Source organism: Malaya genurostris, chromosome 2 (assembly GCF_030247185.1).
Source record: "Malaya genurostris strain Urasoe2022 chromosome 2, Malgen_1.1, whole genome shotgun sequence".
NCBI classification, from domain to species: Eukaryota; Metazoa; Arthropoda; class Insecta; order Diptera; family Culicidae; genus Malaya; species Malaya genurostris.
Genome location: NC_080571.1, coordinates 1,579,315 through 1,598,178, shown reverse-complemented (window position 1 = coordinate 1,598,178; position 18,864 = coordinate 1,579,315). Strand labels below are relative to the sequence as shown.

The 18,864-nt window shown below is 35.8% G+C and overlaps 1 protein-coding gene across 3 annotated transcripts in view; it reads right to left on the bottom strand.

The window, feature by feature from the left end:
- Positions 1-14,198, bottom strand: part of LOC131432726 (histone-lysine N-methyltransferase ash1) — a 44,416-nt gene extending 30,218 nt beyond the window's left edge. For 2 of the 3 annotated variants that reach the window (XM_058599196.1, XM_058599198.1), the window contains exons 1-2: positions 13,347-14,197; positions 1,284-1,690 (exon numbers count right to left, since the gene is read on the bottom strand). In XM_058599196.1, coding sequence (XP_058455179.1) covers positions 1,284-1,522 — 239 coding nt within the window. In that variant the 5' untranslated portion in view covers positions 1,523-1,690; positions 13,347-14,197. Of the gene's footprint in view, positions 1-1,283; positions 1,691-13,346 lie in introns of all 3 variants that reach the window. The other variant, XM_058599197.1, reaches the window with a different exon arrangement.
- Positions 14,199-18,864: the final 4,666 nt, after the last annotated feature.

Here is an 18,864-nt window from a genome sequence, read left to right as displayed (position 1 = left end):
ATTTTTCCATTTTTAGCAAAATTTTTTGGGTTGCCGGTAACCGAACACCTTTTTGAAATGGCCAAAATTCATCACTTTACTAAATCGATAATAATGTTTTATCAATCGATTGAATCAACTTAGATTCTTATTCAGTTGTTAGCTACGGACTTTAGCTTTCCATTAATGTATATATGTCCGCATAATGTGCACTTAGTCAGAAGATATTAGTTTAAAAGAAAAGTGTGCCGGTAACCGAACACTCTCCCATACATAAAGAACATGAGAGCATTTTTCAAAAATTATTTCTCAGTTCGGTGGGGATCATTTTGTTAATTTGGTTGGTGTAAAAAAGTATTACGATTTATTAATTTTATACAATCGTCTTGAATGAGACAACTGAAGCCTCAAATGTAGAGTTATAAAAGTGGTTTTTTCAGTAAAATTGCTCAAAACTTTGCTGCGAGGTGTAGATTTCACCAGATTCTATTCAAACATGGCCTGCCCTAGCAACCTGTCACTTCGAATGATGCGCCAACGGATTACAAATAACTTTTACGAAGACACCAACCCCAAAGAAATAATATTTACTAGAGAAAATTTAAATTTATCTCGCTACTCTCCCGTTTTGGACCACTGTGCAATATCTTTCACGAATGCAAGAAATGTTGATATCCGACACCTACTGCGATTTAAAGATATTCACTATTTTTTGTGCGTTGTTTAACATTCACTTTATGATTTAAGAATTTTGCTGTGAAACCTTTTTTTCCACCTGCTAATCACTCAGTATCCTTTTTCCGTTTCCATCTTTTTTTTATTTCACGATGAAACCGATGCGCATCTATGATTGGTAAAACACTAACTGTAAAATTCTGATGAAAACTTCGCACCAATTTGTTCAACCTGAGCCGTCATTTATTCGCCAACGGAGAAATTTTAATTACATCAAATCAAACCCTGAAAGTGTAGCCTTTGCACATCTAGCATTAAAACTTGACTGTGACCTTTCGTTCCGATTTTTTGTGCTTTGTTGCTTCATAATAATACCTTGACGTCAGGGGTTGGGAATTAAAAGTGTAATGCTGATGTGCTCTCATATTCGGCAAAGAAGTCGAAACTAAGGATCAACATACCGCAAAGGGATTATTGAACCAACGCTCTGCTTCCTAGGTGTGCACCCCCATCAATCACTTTTCGAGATCTTCTTAACTTTCTCAGCAGGGTACAAATTGGACCAAGATTAAAATTTCTCTTTTCATAAGGAGGAAACGGTAATCACCGCCAGAACATTTCACACCTACCTCGTCACGCTGAACTGTTGCTGTTGTTGTTGTTGTTGCTGCTGCTGCTGCTGTTGCTGTTTGTCGGTGCTTTGCTTGCTGCTCGTCTTACTGGTAGAAGCAACTGACGAGGAATCAGAATCCGAAGAGGAATCCGACCCATCATCCGAATCCGAGGACGACGATGACGACGACGAGGACGACAGAGGAGATTTGCCGGGTGGTTTTGATTCCACCGGCGGAGTTTTCACCGTCGTCATTGTTACCAGTCAAGGCCTACTGTTGCAGTAATCGGGGAAAACTTTTCCTTAGTTTCGTCGTTCGATATATATAAAAAAAGCACAAACACACACACAGCCAGACGCATAAAATGCTTGCTTTTTGCTAACCAATCAACAGTCTAATTGGATAACAACGCGCCGAAGGTCCTGTGGGAGAATAAGAACAATACAAACAGGTTAGTTTATTACAGCAGTTCGAGAAAGAAAGCTAATAAAACAAGCCAAATAATGCAATTGGCGGGAAACCTAAGGGGAATGTTGTGAGCTAAGGAAAAACACGGTTGAAAAAAATAAAAGAACTTCATTTATATTTTAAATACGCTCCCTCGTCTAACCTCTGCCAAGGTGCATTTTTTTATTGGCCAGAACAAGTAACTGAGTTTGCAATTCGCCCCCGTGGCCGCCTGTGTCACGATGGCACTGGTGGAAAAAACGGTTATTCGATAAAGACCTGAGTCAGTAACCATTTTGTTTGCGCTACTGAAATTGTGCAGTTTCGTTCGACGAATTGATAGTATATTTTTACAATAGTTTTCCCAACCCTTAAGCGTACCTGTCATCTAATATTTTAATTAATCTGTTTCGTCCCTACAGTATTTGGGCATTAAAACGAGTAACAATAGCTTTTCGGCACTTCCAAGAACCTGCTTCTTGATTAATGACGCTGTAGTATATCTTGTTTCAAGCCGGCATTTAACGCACAAAAAAAAACAGCTCGCAGCAAATTGTTATAAAAGGCAAACACCATGCTAGCAACAAATCGAAGGGAATGAACTTGTGCACGAGTCAACCCAAGCAGGAGGTAGTAGAAGTGGACTGAATAAAGTATCTTCTGTCTTCGGGCTTTCCATCCGTCCGGCCGTTTGCTCGCTCGGAGGTAGGGAATATGGCAGATAAAGGCAGTGTCATAAATCAGTGTGACTCTGTTGAAACTTGTGGTGCTATAACAGAGAAATTGCAAGGTCACCGGAGAAGAAAAATGGGCCGACCGATATCATCTGTTGCATCCGGAGGGCCACACCACAACCCCAGACCTTTCAGTTCTCCCGATTCAACACGGTGGAGCAAAATGGCAATCACCGAGATACGGATCCTGAAGGTCGGTTTAGCAAACTCTACTGTCACGTTTCGCTCGTTTAGTGAGATTAATCTCATCCTGATAGATTGTGTCAGCTTTGCGGAATAGCAACTAGTGTATAATGTAACGCTTTAAGTGAAGTATCGAAAAAGTCACAATAAAAAAAGACCTATTTTAATCCACCTAGTCGTGTGATAATGTCTTTCTCTTTCATCGAAAGTCTTATTGAAATGCATTTTTATAAAGATAATTTCTTATTCTAATTTGGGTTTATTTTTGATACCGATTTATTCAGATTTATTCGAGTAGTTCACAAAAGCATGCTCCAGCGTTTATGTCACATATTCGGCAATATTTCTGAAACCAAGCATTTTTCGGGTATCTCAACATATAAAAAGGAAATATTCATCATTAAAAGTGCCTTATTTTAGTCATCTTAGGGCTTTGATTACAGGTAACCGATGTGTACTGAGCGCATTTTTGCTATAATTAGATTGAAAATGAGTCAATAAGAAACAAATTTTCTCTCCTAGAACCCGAACAAATTTTCTCTCCTAGAACCCGAAGTTACGACAAATAATGCTCATTACTCAAGTTTTAAACATAAAATTCAAGCATATTGCGCATAATTTCGTACATTGGGCTTCTATCTACGAGATTATATCGATTATTGTGTAAATGAAGCACATGAGCAAATAAATCAAATGAGATCTGCACAAACGCGCAAGATATCGATCTATTTTTTTTCTTACAAAGAGCCAGAAATCTTTCATGGACTAATCAGAAAAATAATTTCTAACCAGTTTTATTTCCAAATACCCCAACTAGTTTATCTTCTATGAGAAATCCTCCAATTTCAATTCCTTCTACAGTGGATTTAGCAATGTTACATTTATAGTGAACCTATTACTCAGACCCGTTACTTCCAGAAATTCCATGAAAACGATTTCATTTTTATTCTTCATCTTTTTCGATGCCCCTAGTTAATTAATACTCTCTGATGTACGGAAAATGTTACAGTAACAATAAAAATGTTTACAATTGTGAATTTGAAAGAAGTTGAACAGATTTCAGCGTAAACATTTTATTTGCTTCAACATCTTCTTGCTCGGCAAGCATTTCCTTATTGGTAAGAAGAATTTTAAGGTAGAATACATCAGGATGATCTGATTAACTCTTTTTAATTTCAGTTTCAATTATAATAGTGCTTTCTCATGTTATCAGATTTTACTCTGAATCTTTTATTCTTTTATTTGGATCAGGGAAAAGCCCAGTTAGTTTTGTGTGAAACTTGTTCTCCAGCAGGCATAAAACCTCCTCATCTTTCGCATCAATAGATTAAAATCATCCAAATGATAAATTTCTTTAAATCTAGTGCTTCTATAGTAACAAAATCTAATGAGACAGTAACATAAGAAACGATTCCTTGATAACATTACGTGATAAATAAAAGTCGAAAGAATTGAAACATTTGTTAAACATGATGCAAATGCTAGCAATAGGCTCGATATATCCATTATTAGTTCTTACATAGGAAATCCGAAGAAAGGAATATGATCGAAGATTACGGCGTCGAACGCCAAATTGTAATAATTGCAATCAGTGTTGGTAATCGCTGAAAATTTGACAGAAGCTGCTCGATTTTTATCTATATTGTATACAACTTTTTCAATCCGGTAGAAGATGCTACAAGAATTCGAGTCTCTCAATGCATGAACCTCGAGAGAATTTTTCTACATTTCTTCGCTCCACTTCATACTCTGAGTATTTCATGGCCCTTGAAAAAAATTTCAGTCTGATAATGATCGCCGCTGTGTGGAATTTACCAAGAGAGAATCGCAGAAAATCGAATCGATGATTCGACTTGATGATTCTCATACTAAGTTGCAATATTTAAAAACCCTTGTGTGGAGCATTCACATACATTTTCATAGACACAAATTATACAAAGGTTATATGCACATAGTTAGAATAAGCGGCAATAGTAAAATGATTCTATCGCAATTATCCACTGCCCATACAGAATCGGATCGCGAAACGAGAATACGCGACCGTTTGTTGCTTCAGAGAGAATCCCCACAGCAGCGTGCTAGCCGTTGATTCTCAGACGGTTCACCGAGAGAAATTCGCTCTCGCACTAGTGTCTATACTGTACTATGCCGGTTTTTTTGTTGTTGCGATGATTTCCGTTTCTCTTTGATGGCACTGATTCAATCGTGGAAGAGTTGCGAGTGAGCGTTCTTTGATACGATAAAAGCCATCCTTGATTGCAAGTGCTCGGAGCAATCAATCCGCGACTGAAGTAGGTCTGCCAAAAAACGAGCCTTACTAACATCGCGACTGACAAATAATAAATCGAGACCAATCAGTTTGCAGTAACAGGTAACTCGGTAAGTTTAAACGATATCTAAATAGAAGACGTCGGAGAGCTTATCGGACAAATTTGCGTTGAATCGCTTCAATGCGTTGGATTTCGTTTTAATAATAAGATTACAGCAGCATATTCGAGAGTTGAGCGAACTAAAGCGCAATACAGAGCAATATACATACATATGTGCTCTTTAAACTGTAACTTGAATTCCAGAAAAAAACACGCAGGTCCTTAACAGACGATGCGCGTTGGAGAACAGTTTGTGGAATATTATAGTCGAACTTGAATACAGACTTTTTGCTACTAAAAGAGATGACGGAGCATTTAGTGGCATTTAAAACCACTTTGAATTATGAAATATGAAAGTCATCGGCGAACGATAGTTTCATACACTTGATCGAAAAATAACGATCGTTGAGATACAATAGAATTATAATCGGTCTAAGGTGACTTCCTTGAGGAACTCCAGAGGTAACAGCAAATGGTGAGGTTGTACAGGCTGCTATTTTCACTATCATTTCATTACCAGTTAAAAATGATCGAAGCCAATTCAACAATGATCCGTTTAATCCAGTCTATTTGACTTGGAGATCGTTATGTGTGATGATTGATTTTGTCGAACGCAGCAGCAAAATCGGTGTTTATAAAATCTACTTGTAATCGTGCTTGTAAAGAACGTATGATGAAGGAAGTGTAGGTTACTAAATTTGGGGAAGTTGAAGGCTTTGGTATGGATCCATGCTGAATCTCAGATATGTAGTTAGAGCAACTATGTGTTATAAAATCCAGAATTTCAATTTCAAACAGCTTCGATACAGCGCACAAAGCAGCAATTCCACGGTAGTTGGATACTATAGTCTTGTTCACACAGGATTTCTTCCATATTTCAGGAAAAAAATCCAGAACGCAAAGAACAATTGAACCAACAAACTATTAGAATAATTTCTTATCACCACGGACGAAACCCCAGAACTTCTTCGTTTCTTTTCTTGTCTAACTTCGCTTCGTAAGTCTGTCGTGCAAATTTTGCTTTAAGAATGTGATTTTTATCATACACAAAATTTGTGACCATATTATTGAAGAATAGTATTCCATTTATTACGTTTTTTAGTTATTGAATGTGTTTTCACTGAGACGATATCTTCCATCTGACATCAATATCTTTGAGTGCAAAAATCTTCTTTCAATTTCCGCGTTAGAATGGGAAAACGCAATCGCAATTGTAAGTTTTTGTAATTCCTGGTAACAGTTTTTGTAATTCCTGGTAACAGCAATTTGTACCACTCAAGATCGGAGAGCATAAAATCGAAATTTTGTCCACTGAAGAAAGCATTTGCTAGAACTGCTTTCTCGAAAATTTTGGTTTTATCAAGGTGAAAATTCACCAGTTCGGCCAGCTCGACCAATTGCTGAAACGTTCGCCCATCCTTAATTTTTTGGGGTTCCATAAAACTCACAAGCTTCAAAACACAGCTTTGCAGACAAGCAAAAAATTTTTTATTCGAACAAATGATTCACAAATGTGAAATGATGTTTTTTGAAATTCGCGCGAAATCCGCGCCAAAGCATCAAAATCTTAGCAGAAACCGCGCCGAATCCGCGCGACCGTAACAACCCTGTATCTGCAAAAACGCGCAAGATATCGATCTATTTTTTTTTAAAAGAGCCAGGCATCTTTTATGGACTAATCAGAAAAATAATCAGAAAGTACGAGTTCTTCATAATTAACTTTTTGCGGGTTTCTAACCAGTTTTATTTCCAAATAACCCAACTAGTTTATCTTCTATGAGAAATCTTCTAATTCCAATTCCTTCTACTGTGGATTTAGCAGATCAATGTTTCATTTATAGTGAACCTATTACTCACACTTCAGATCATCTATCAATAACATCCAGGATTTCAAATAAAGCAATGATTAATTCAATTAGTTATGTATTCCACCACCTTAGAACTAATTGGCTAAAATCTCATACCGAAAGCAATGCGAACCAATAGATTATTTGAATCATTAAACGATTGAAAATAGATGCCTATCATTTCGTGAACATCAATATAAACATTCTTGTGATCATACTATGGAATCTCAAGTAGAGGACTTGCAGAAGAAAATTAAACATATATTCACTGATCGAATCAGGCCTAATCTAAACCTTTCAAAAGTATTTTGTAAGTCGTCAAATACCAGTTACAGAAAAACAAATATTCTTTGCAAACGGTGGATAAGATCAAAATCGACAACTTTCTAAATTTCGTGAGTCCTATTGAAAACAGTTTCTCACACAAATTGAGCATAACACCAGTATTGTCTTAAGATGACATCAACAGTTCGGCTGAAAAGTCCGTATCGTTTAATAGGAACACACATTTTTTGCCAAAATTCGTTTTTATTATTCAACATAAATGCCATCAGAGGCGATTATAGCGATCTTCCAACTTTTCGATACCATTTTTGTAGTACGATTTGTCCTTTGCCTCAAAATAGGCCTCCGTTTCAGCGATTACCTCTTCATTGCTTCTAAATTTTTTACCAGCGAGCATTGTCTTGAGGTCTGAGAACAGGAAAAAGTCACTGGGGGGCAAATCTGGAGAATACGGTGGATGAGGGAGCAATTCGAAGCCCAATTCGTTCAATTTCAGCATGGTTTTCATCGACTTGTGACACGGTGCATTGTCTTGATGAAACAAAACTTTTTTCTTCTTCAAATGAGGCCGTTTTTTTGAAATTTCGTCCTTCAAACGCTCTAATAACGCTATATAATAGTCACTGTTGATGGTTTTTCCCTTTTCAAGGTAGTCGATGAAAATTATACCATGCGAATCCCAAAATACAGACGCCATAACCTTACCGGCCGATTATTGTCTTTCCACGCTTTGGGTTCGGTTCATCGCGTGCAGTCCACTCAGCTGACTGTCGATTGGACTCCGGAGTGAAGTGATGGAGCCATGTTTCGTCCATTGTTATATATCGACGAAAAAAATCGGTTTTATTTCGATATAACAGCTCCAAACACTGCTCAGAATCATCAATTCGTTGTTGTTTTTGATCGATTGTGAGCTCACGCGGCACCCATTTTGCACGAAGCTTTCTCATATCCAAATATTCGTGAATAATATGTCCAACACGCTCCTTTGATATCTTTTTGTAAGTCGTCAGATACCAGTTCCAGGAAAACAATTATTTTTTGCAAACGATGGATAAGATCATAGTCGACAACTTTCTCAATTTCGTGCGTCCTATTGAAAACAGTATCTCACACAAAATTGAGCATAACATCAGTATTGTCTCAAGATGACATTATTATTATAGATCATTATCAGGGCCGGTGATCGCGGTGGGTACTGTGGGTACTGTGGATTACACTGGGGTCTCTTTTTATGCGTTTTTTTAATACGGTTTCTTTTGACGCAGTTTTTCGAAGTAACGCGGATTTTTACGCGGATTTCCTAAGTTACGCGTTTTTTTACGCGGATTTCCGAAGTTACGCGGTTTTTTTACGCGGATTTCCAAAGTTACGCGTTTTTTTTTCGGCATTAAAAAAACCCCGCTTCGGTCTTGGTCCTGCTTTCCTATATATTGTTTTATGTCTGAAGCGGTACATACGATTATTACTTTTATTATCTAGAAATTATTGGTTTCCTAACACTAACTTACTCTTCTAATCTGCTCAGATTTCTTCTATCTTTGTCGACGATTTTTGTTTGTATTTTTTTGCATCCGCATAGTGGGATATGAATTAGTGAGGAACTCAGTGAAAGTAACGAATGTCAGGGAAAGCATCAAGCATTCTACGACGTAATCTTCGAGAGATCTATATTTAACATGTAATCAAACTACTAGGTGTGCAGACTGTGGACGATATTGTTCACGCTTTTTGCGGTTTCCAGAGATGACAAAGGACATTATTCCATTCTCCTTTCTGAGCCAAAGGACAGGGTTTCCCCCTGTCCTTTGTTTTAGTACCCATTGCAATCTTTGCACACATACATACTTTCAGTTAGAAGGTGACATCTGTGTCAAAGTTGAAGAAATTTAGATACATTAAAACCTCTACCGATCTGAAAGTGTATTTACACGTATCCGAATCAGTTTCGTCGTCAGTGCAACAGTGCTAACATCAGTGCCGATACCGAACCAGATCGAAAAGGTTTAAAAGTTTCTCAACGGTTCAGACGATGTCAATTTACTTTTTTTTCTTTTAATAATAGACCTCCTTTTGGAGGTTGCCCGTATGGCAAATAGCACTTATGTCAAATGTCTTTATGTCAAATGAACTTTAGGCTAATTTTCTTTATTCCAGTGACTTAAGATAGCCCCACCAACATTTTTCAGAGGGAGTCAGATCACACGATCTAGGCGGCAGTCCTCAATAAATCAATCAATTCATCAGGAATATGAGCTGATACACCGTCCTGATGAAATAAAAAATTTTCGATATTTCGAAAGATATAATCGTTAGATCCATCCTGATTTTGATGTGGGACACATCTTTATTTTCTATAAAGGGGTGCAAATCAGAAACTCAAGGAAAAATACACGTAGAAATGTGGTAAGGTTTAAAACACTTACAGCTCAGTATATTTTGTATCAATTATTAATATTATTTCATTATTTGATTGGAAATATTTCTAAGATTCGATTTGAATGTATCAAGCCACGTATTTTCAATCATAAATGATTGAAATTTTGATTAGTTGCGAGCATTGTCCTATTTTGTCTGCTAAAAATCTCCGGCATATCGGATTTCCCTGCCATAGTCGACGGTTTTGAAGGAGTAAGCGATATATCAAAGGGAAAGCATCGCTCTGATTGGTCAATCGATGCAAAAAAGAAGCTGTTGGAAGCACGCGAATCTATAAAAAGAAGCAAAATTATAGCTAATGTTTCAGTCTTACGCGTAGCATGCTAGAGGTAGGTTGTTGCTAGACAGCAAGACGAAAAGTGCCATAAAACGATTTGAAGCTTTAATTGGTATGCTCTAATCTTGTGTCATGCAAGCTCTGATAAAATTCCATGTTATGTCGTTTCGCCTGTGAAATGTGCAACTTTCCCAGGATAAATTTTGAGTGCTTAAGATTATTTTTCTAATTTATATAAGATGAACTCGATCGATAATGAGAAAAAGTTTATCGCTTCAACCGTAATCGCAGAATGGTAGAAACTTGATGCTATAAAAATAACTGCTTGCATACAAAACTTGAACACAAGCTTGGCGAAGAGAAGCTTAAATATTGAAATCCATATCGCAAGTATGTACAAAGATATAATAGCATACATTAGGGATAATGGTGTAGTTTCGTCGGCTATAAAACAAATACAAACAATGTTCGGTGTTGGTTCCTAATCAAGATCAATCTAGTCAAACTCTCGTGCAATTACGGATTCAAAAGTGTGACTATTGATTGAACATTTTGGTTGCCTTGTTCCACATCAATGGCTCGAACAGCCCCATGGGGCTGATCCTTGTAGTTTTTCAAGAAATAGGTATCGACAAATTCGGATCTTCTGAAATACTCTCATTAACAGCGACTGTGGCTTTATTAAGCACAGTTTTACCCCGAGACGGTGGTTTAAGGTCATATAAAGTTCTATCCGGGCGAAATTTATCCGTCACTCGACGAATGTAACGTTCAGTGGGCCGCTCATGAGCGTCAAAATATCACGCAATTTTCTGTGCATTTCACGAATTGAATATTCTTGGCTAATTTTGTTGTCACCGGATGCCACACGGCTGAGACTCTTGGATGGACTTTTAATCACCGAAGAAAACTGTAAAGATGCCAGGATAGTACCCATTCTAAAACTCGATAAGAACTCAAACTGTTATCGATAAATTAGTTTCAAACCGTTTGCATTTAAAAAATGGACAAAAATTGTCTAACCGTGATGGCAAAAACAGTGAAACAACTCAGTTCACGAGTGTGCGACATCCCGCCGAGACGCCCGATACACCCTTTCCGTCATCTATAATACTATTGGCACTATTAGACAATAATCAGAGCATCGAAAGAATCAATTCCGAGCTGCAGGGAATGACGCAGCTTCAGCGGAATAAGATGGTCAACTCGATTTTCTCGGTGGATCGCGACGTGGCGGTGGTGATGTAACGACTGAAAGAGTACTTCGTATTTTAATTCCTCCACGAAGGAAGTGAGCTCCGAGGTGAAGTTCATTTAACACAGCAAGTTCCGTAAGAATGTGCTGCTGCGGCTGACAATGAGCGAGAAGAGGATGACAAAGCCGGTCTTTTTTCGCTCCCAACTGGCCGTGATGGGGGAAATTTGTAGTAGGAATACCATAAGGACGAAGACGCGGTGTTCTGGTCGGGTCTGGCGTCGGGCCACTACTCGGAGCGATCGTTGGAGGAGATGGAGCGACTGAAATTCGATGTGGTACCCAAGTAAGGCCAACGCAGCCATCGCCCCCAACTGGGTCCCAAAACAACAGAATTTCTGGGTCAACCTGAAGCGTAAGATCTACTCCAACAGTTTTGCTGCGAAAACTGAGGAGAAATTGATGAATAAAACGAAGAAAGATTTGTTTCGCAAAGTTATGACATTACATTCCTTTTGTGAAATTTGGCCTTTCTGTCTCAACAGATTTCGCAACCGATAACGTACAGAATCATTGCATGGTGAGTACTACGATCCTATTGACACTAATAATCTTTCCAGGCCGTGATTCGAGCATACGAGAACTGGCTTGTAATACCAGCGCACTATGCATTGAACTGCATACCCGTGTCATTGAAGCTTAAATAAGTACATTCCCTGAGAAATTTACCAAAAGCAATAATATGTTTTAGCTTTTTTTTTATCACCATCCGAATAAACTCCATTATTAAATGCAAACGTCATATATATAGTTTTTATTCTCTTATAAACAGAAATACTAAACGCTGTTTGAACAACAAATTATTAATAAATTTGGTCAGGTTGTTGTTCCACCAGAAAGGATCTTAGTAAAATTCCGATCTTGATTTGTTCTAACTGGTTTAATACAGGAATCAGATCAAATTGGTTCAAATGGCACGTTCCCCCGGGTACGACTTAAATCAATGCAACGTTCTTTGGAGTCGATTCGCTATTCATATAATTTGAGTGTTAGTTTTTAACTGTACCTCTTTCCGATTACAATTTTCTAGTTCAATTCAAAATCAATGATCTTCAACTAAATTCAAACGCGTGGACATTATACTAGTGCTAGTTTTGTATTTTGTATTACAATATAGTTATTTGTAGCCTATAATCACCGAAGAAAACTAATAGAGGTTAACGAACCGGTCCACAACATATCGCGGGTAGTGAAATGCGTACTAAAGATCTCTTTTGCGATACATGCAACAAAACACCGAGAAAGCAATCGGTGAAAAACTATACCGACCGACTAATGTTGTGCTCTGAACAATCTCGAAATAAACACGCGCGTTGAACTATTTTCCTCGCTCGCCCACCAACCAGTCTACTACGATCGGTTTCACCTGTCAGACTTACGAAAGAACATAATATTAACCGAAAATATGTCTATTTGAGTGAAGATTGCACTGCTAAGCCGAGGAGCCGTGGCAAGCAAGGCGAACGGTGAATGCAGGTGATAAATAAGATATTTAATATGGAACGATTCAACTACATACAACTGATGACGTATACGATTTATCATGAAGTGCCATGAAAATGTTCATACGAACACCGTTGCAGGTGTTGCGCTGCCAGCTCTTGGAACCAACACTAACAGAATGAGTTTGGGTATGCAGCAATTTATTGGAAAAGTAACATATCAGCGTTGTGAAAAAAAAATGGATTGATGTTTCTAATTTTTTTTTCTTGGGTTGGCTAAAATATTTTCCAGGTTGACGTATAATGAGCAATCGAACAAATTTACAGAAAAAAGCATATACACATGAAACGCTCAACAGCCTCCGAGTATCACATATGGTTGAAAAAACGCTCACCAGCGAAAATCGACTTTCCATCATACCACAAAAAGAGGTCAAGAACTAGACACAACTTCAATAACCAGAAATATTCGCAATGATGACATTGAATTAATTGTATGTTCTACACATTGCATTGATACCGAAAAACGAAACCAAATCACCTAGAATTTTCATTTGAACGTTTCGTATAATTTTAAACATTAGAACGAGTACCGTTTTGAGATTTGCTTTGGAACGACAAATTGGATATCGATTTAGGCAAATACACTCATACTATAGTCTGCAAATAACTTTCATCTAACTCTTCCCGAGATCTTCCTGAAAGGTTGTACATCGAGTGTGAATTACTGCAATAAAAATCCCACCTAAAAACATAAATCCAGGTCAACTGAAAGGGGGCATGCATTTCACAGTTCTTACCTAAATTAACGTTCCATCTCGTAGCTCGCTGCATCTATTTATCCTAATCCGAAATTGCAGCCACTACACAGAATGTACCAGGATTTTTCTTCACAAATCCCCTCGCACTGTACTCTAATAATGCACTTGTTTGCTGATTCTTGATTCTCTGAACGGAACACATTTTCAAAAGCTATAAATCAATTGAAAAGAGAACCCATCGTTCACTTCACAGCGAAACGAACAACTTCACCAAAGGTAGCCAGGCAAAATAAAAATTCTAAAATGGCGTCTCGCGTTAGTAGACTGCCTGGTTGAACACTTCTGGCCCAGCTCGCTCGCAAGGAGCCGGACATAAAATCACTTTTTTTACACTTTAACCGTTGGCGAAACGGCCAAAATTCATTCACTTCCGACGCGGCACGGATTCCGGCCCATTTTGCAATACACTTTGGCCACTTTCGAAAGCAAGGAATCGTTGTAAATATTTACGAAATAATCCGCTATCTCTGCCGTAATCGGTCCTTCGTATTGCGGAGGGAAAAAGTTCATACAGTACTTTTTCCTTCGCATATAAAACTGATTAAAAACGACGACGGAACCAATACTTTTTCAGTCTGTTTTGACACGAGCTCAACACGCCTGTTTGGATGTGTGTGTGTGTGCGTATCTACGTGCAGTGCATTCTGCTGTCCGCTTGTGGATCCTGCCACAGGATTATTATTGCTGTCAATCTTACCAACATTCCATTTCGATTTGTGTTGCGACATCTTCCAATATATATCTAGCGAAGCTTCCCAAAATAATTAATCTTTAAACACAATTCTCATATTAATGAGTCATTTTTTGAAAACAAATGCAAAGAACAGCAGTACTGACAATATCTTTTCTGCCGACTTTTTGTTATGGCCGTGCCAGTTTGACAGCAGATTATGAGTATGTAGTGGTGCAGCTGTCAGTCGAGCAATTTGCTTGATTTGTTTTGTCTCATTCGTATAACAATACACCGACGTCATTGGAGATTTCTCGCGAGTATAACAGTTTCAAGCAACACTCAAAATTACGATGTTTTTGCAATAATTAATTTAGTTTGTGGATGTCAAAATTGAGGTTTTTCATTTAAATCCACTGATAACAGACATCCAGACAGTGAAACAAAGTTTTTCAAAAACTAGTGCATATTTTTTATAGTTTGCTATACGTATGTATGTATGTATGTGTGAAGCCACCATCAGTTCAAGGCATTACCAGTGGATGCAGGTAGACTTACAGTAGATCCGAATTTGATTATCAGATAACTTTCATATTACTGCTGTTAAGAAGGCCAAAATGGGTTTTGAGGACCCGGCGCCTTCCAGCAATAACATCCGGCCATATAATAAAAGAATTCGCTGTACCAGCTTAAACCTGCCTGATGGTTTGTTTGTTAGAAGGGTGCGTCTTACTCATTTCAGACCTTCTGGGGAAAACACACAGCTTTCCCCTGTGAATCGGGTTGACATTTCACTCCTTCATCCAGTCATTCACTTGTAAGATACCCTGATGCACTCCCATCCCTCTTCCCTTACAATGTACTTGAGCATAGTATTATATAATGTAACATAATACACTTAAATATAATTTCCGGCAGTATAATACAATAAAACACAATATAGTATAAAACGGTGCAAAATCGTATGGTACAGTGTATTATAGTCTACTATAATATTTTATGATGAATATAATAGTATCATAATGTTATGTGACATAATATAGTAAAATATACCATAATATATTATAATATAGTTTGGTCACTATACGACACTGAATATTACAAAATATTATTATGCATAAAATATAAAAATGTAATACATCACAATGCAATATAATACACTTATAATTGTGTATTAAAAAAATGTATTACAATACTATATAAAACAATACCAAACATTGTACCATAATATAGTATAATATAGTACAATGTAATATAATATAATACCACAAAATATGACGTAATATAATATGATACAATTTAATAATATATGTGTAAAGTGAAATGTTTAGTATGGAAATGAAAATGTAGCTGATAATGATAAAGATTATAATAATGGTAACAATAGTAATAATAATAATAATAATCATAAAAATAATACTTATAGAAACAATAGAAATACTATTAATAATATTATTAATAATATTAATAGTAATAAAAATAATAATAATAATAATAATAATAATAATAATAATAATAATAATAATAATAATAATACTAATAATAATAATAATAATACTTAAATACTACAAAATAATATAATATAACATAATATAGTATAATATATTTTAATTTAATATAATATAATACAATGTCATACAATATAATATATTATAAATCAATATATAAAATAACAGTTAATGTAGAGTGTCAGTTATGCTCTTCTATCTTCGCAATACTGCAGGAAGTAGAATATTTCTCTTCTAATAACAATAATAATATCCACATCTATAAAAATAATATATGTTATTATTATTGATGACAAATTAATAATAATAACAATAAATATAATAATGAAAATAATAATAAAAAACAACATAATTTAGTACAATGAATTATATAATAAATAATAGCATGAATAAAATGATATGTTGCGATATGCTATGATATTATATTACTTCAATTTATATGTCATTTCTCATCCTCTCATTCTGCCATCAACGCATTCCATCGACCAATTGTCACCACAGATACACGTGTAGGCATGAAACAGGAACCAGTGAGCACCAAGCTCACCTTGTGACGACCTTGATATTTAGTTAAAATTTACTTTAAAAATGATAACTTATAAGGAAAACAAATTTATATTTTGCGCAGAGGTACGTAGTACTACTCATAATAAAGCCTATAATATAATATAATATAATACAACATAATGCAATACAATATAACATAATATAATAGAATACAATATAATATAATAAAATATAATATAATATAATACAATATAATATGATATAATGCAATGCAGTATAATACTATACAACATAGTATATAATAACATAAAATAGTGTAAGACGATAATATGTGAAATAATATGCTATGATACAATATAACAGTTAATGTCGCAGTGTAAGTTACGCTCTTCTAATAATAATAATAATAATAATAATAATAATAATAATAATAATAATAATAATAATAATAATAATAATAATAATAATAATAATAATAATAATAATAATAATAAAAACAATAATAATAATAATAATAATAATAACAATAATAATAATAATAATAATAATAATAATAATAATAATAATAATAATAATAATAATAATACATGATGTAATAAACAACAGAATTATATGTTGTAATATACTATGATAAACACTGCACTTTAGGATGGGCTTCAACCTGCAAGCCGTTTCGCACCCTCTCATTCTGCTACTAACGCAGAAGGCGATAGCACCCAGTCGACGCCGTTCTATTGACCAAATGTCATCATAGACGCTCGGAGAGGCATGAGATAGGGACTTGTGAGGACTTAGTTATCTCACCATTTGACGACCACCTAGTGCATATTTTTTATAGTTTGCTATACGTATACAGAAAATAAAATGTACAAAAAATTGATCACTTTTGACTCAATTTAATGTTATTTCTTCCCTTTCTTCACCCTTTCCATTATTGCGAAAACACGAAAAGCAAAACCTCCCAAAAGCGAGAATTTCGTTCAATAAGCTAAAATTAAGTACACCGGATTCAACCTGAAATTGACTCAATACAACACAAACTTTTGGATGATTTATTCAAATTACTTGAGTTTGAACGAATGCAGATGTGTACAAAAATGATTAATCACGTGTTGTCATCAAACGTATGATTTGAAATTGTCCGGTATGCTTGAAAGTTTTGGATGAAATTTGAAATTATCAGTTCACATACAGAATTGATTTAGGTGATAAAACATGAGCAAATAACCGAATAAAGTAACTTTTGATCATAATCTTTCAATTAACGTGGAGTGAAGGGACGGCATCGGTGTATTAGAAGCTTCAATACTCTAATTCCGTTTTGCCTTTCTCTATAGAAAGGCTATAGAATTGTTGGAAAACCCGACTTTTGTACGAAATCCCGGTGACCCCTAGTTTATATGCTATTCGATTCATCTCATCGGAAAAAAAGTAACTGTGTGTATCAGAGATGCCAGGTAAAAATTTCGAAAATCTGCAGACTTGGTGATAAAAGTCTGTAAATACGGAGGTCGCGGAAATTTCAAAAGTCTGTAAATTTTGCCCAAATTTTACTCGTAAATTTTGCCCAAAACTCTCGATTTTCAAAAGTCTGCACAACAAAAAATGTCTGCAGCACGAAATCATAATACAAATATGAGGGAAAAATCGATTTATTACATGCTGTCATTAGGTTAAAAAATTTTCCTTAAAACTACAAAATCATCGGAATTATTTTATTGATATCAAGTATATAAATTAACAAAAGTATTTGGTTGGAATTGATGAACATTTAAATCATCTGTTTTATTCCTCCTAGGGGTGCACAGATATATTATTGTTTTAGGTAAAGAATAATATTTCCTTAGTGTAGCATACAGGGCTGAGAAAATAAAGAAAATAAAGACATCATAAAAACGAGATTTGAGCTAAAATGATTCTTGATTTATGTAAGTTCAATCATTGGATGATTCGATAAGCTTTGATGTTGGTGGAGCAAAATCACATATGATCAAGATAAGACATGACATGATCTACGTCTGAAATCGTTGATCTCCCGCCCTTTTTCAAATGGAGTACAATTGAATAAACTGCATCAGAATCAGATAAGAGAAATTCTTATGATATACTATTATCAATGCTAGAAAATCAAATTACTGAAAAAATAGTCAGTGCATAACTTAAGTTTAACCGTTTGAAGGCATCTTTTTCTTTTTTACTCATGTTGGGCAAAATTGATTAATTTCGCTAATTTACTCGCTCCTCCGTGCACTTTTGCTGATCACAACAGAAATGATTTCCTGCATCATTCATTTCCGAATTTACAAGAAGAAGCTTTTACATCAACAAACATACATTTCCCTATAGAATGTGAACGTTTATTGTGTAGATTTTTTCAGGAAATAGGGCAAAGCAGTAATATAATTAGGTATTTCAAAAATGCGCTCATTGAAAATATTGGACGTCACATTCCAAAAACCTCCCCCCCTTCCCCTTGTCACAAAAGGTCACGTTTTATGAAACACCCCCCGCCCCCTTGCGGCGTGACGTCTTTTATGGACAGCCCCACATAACATGGCGGATAAAACAGGAGTAGAATAAATGACAATAATAACAATACATAAAACAGTAGTTAAATTTTTGAAGCTACATACGTTACGAAGTTTTGTGAGGCCTATCTGAGTCAACGCCTGGGTAAAGGTACTATGCAATTTTTTTGTGTTACGATTACAGAGGTTTTAACCTTAAGGTCATTTGTCTCTTCGTGCTAGAAAAACTTCCTGACCTTATGTGCGATGTTGGAAATCGAACCCAGGTGGGTTGCGTGAAAGTC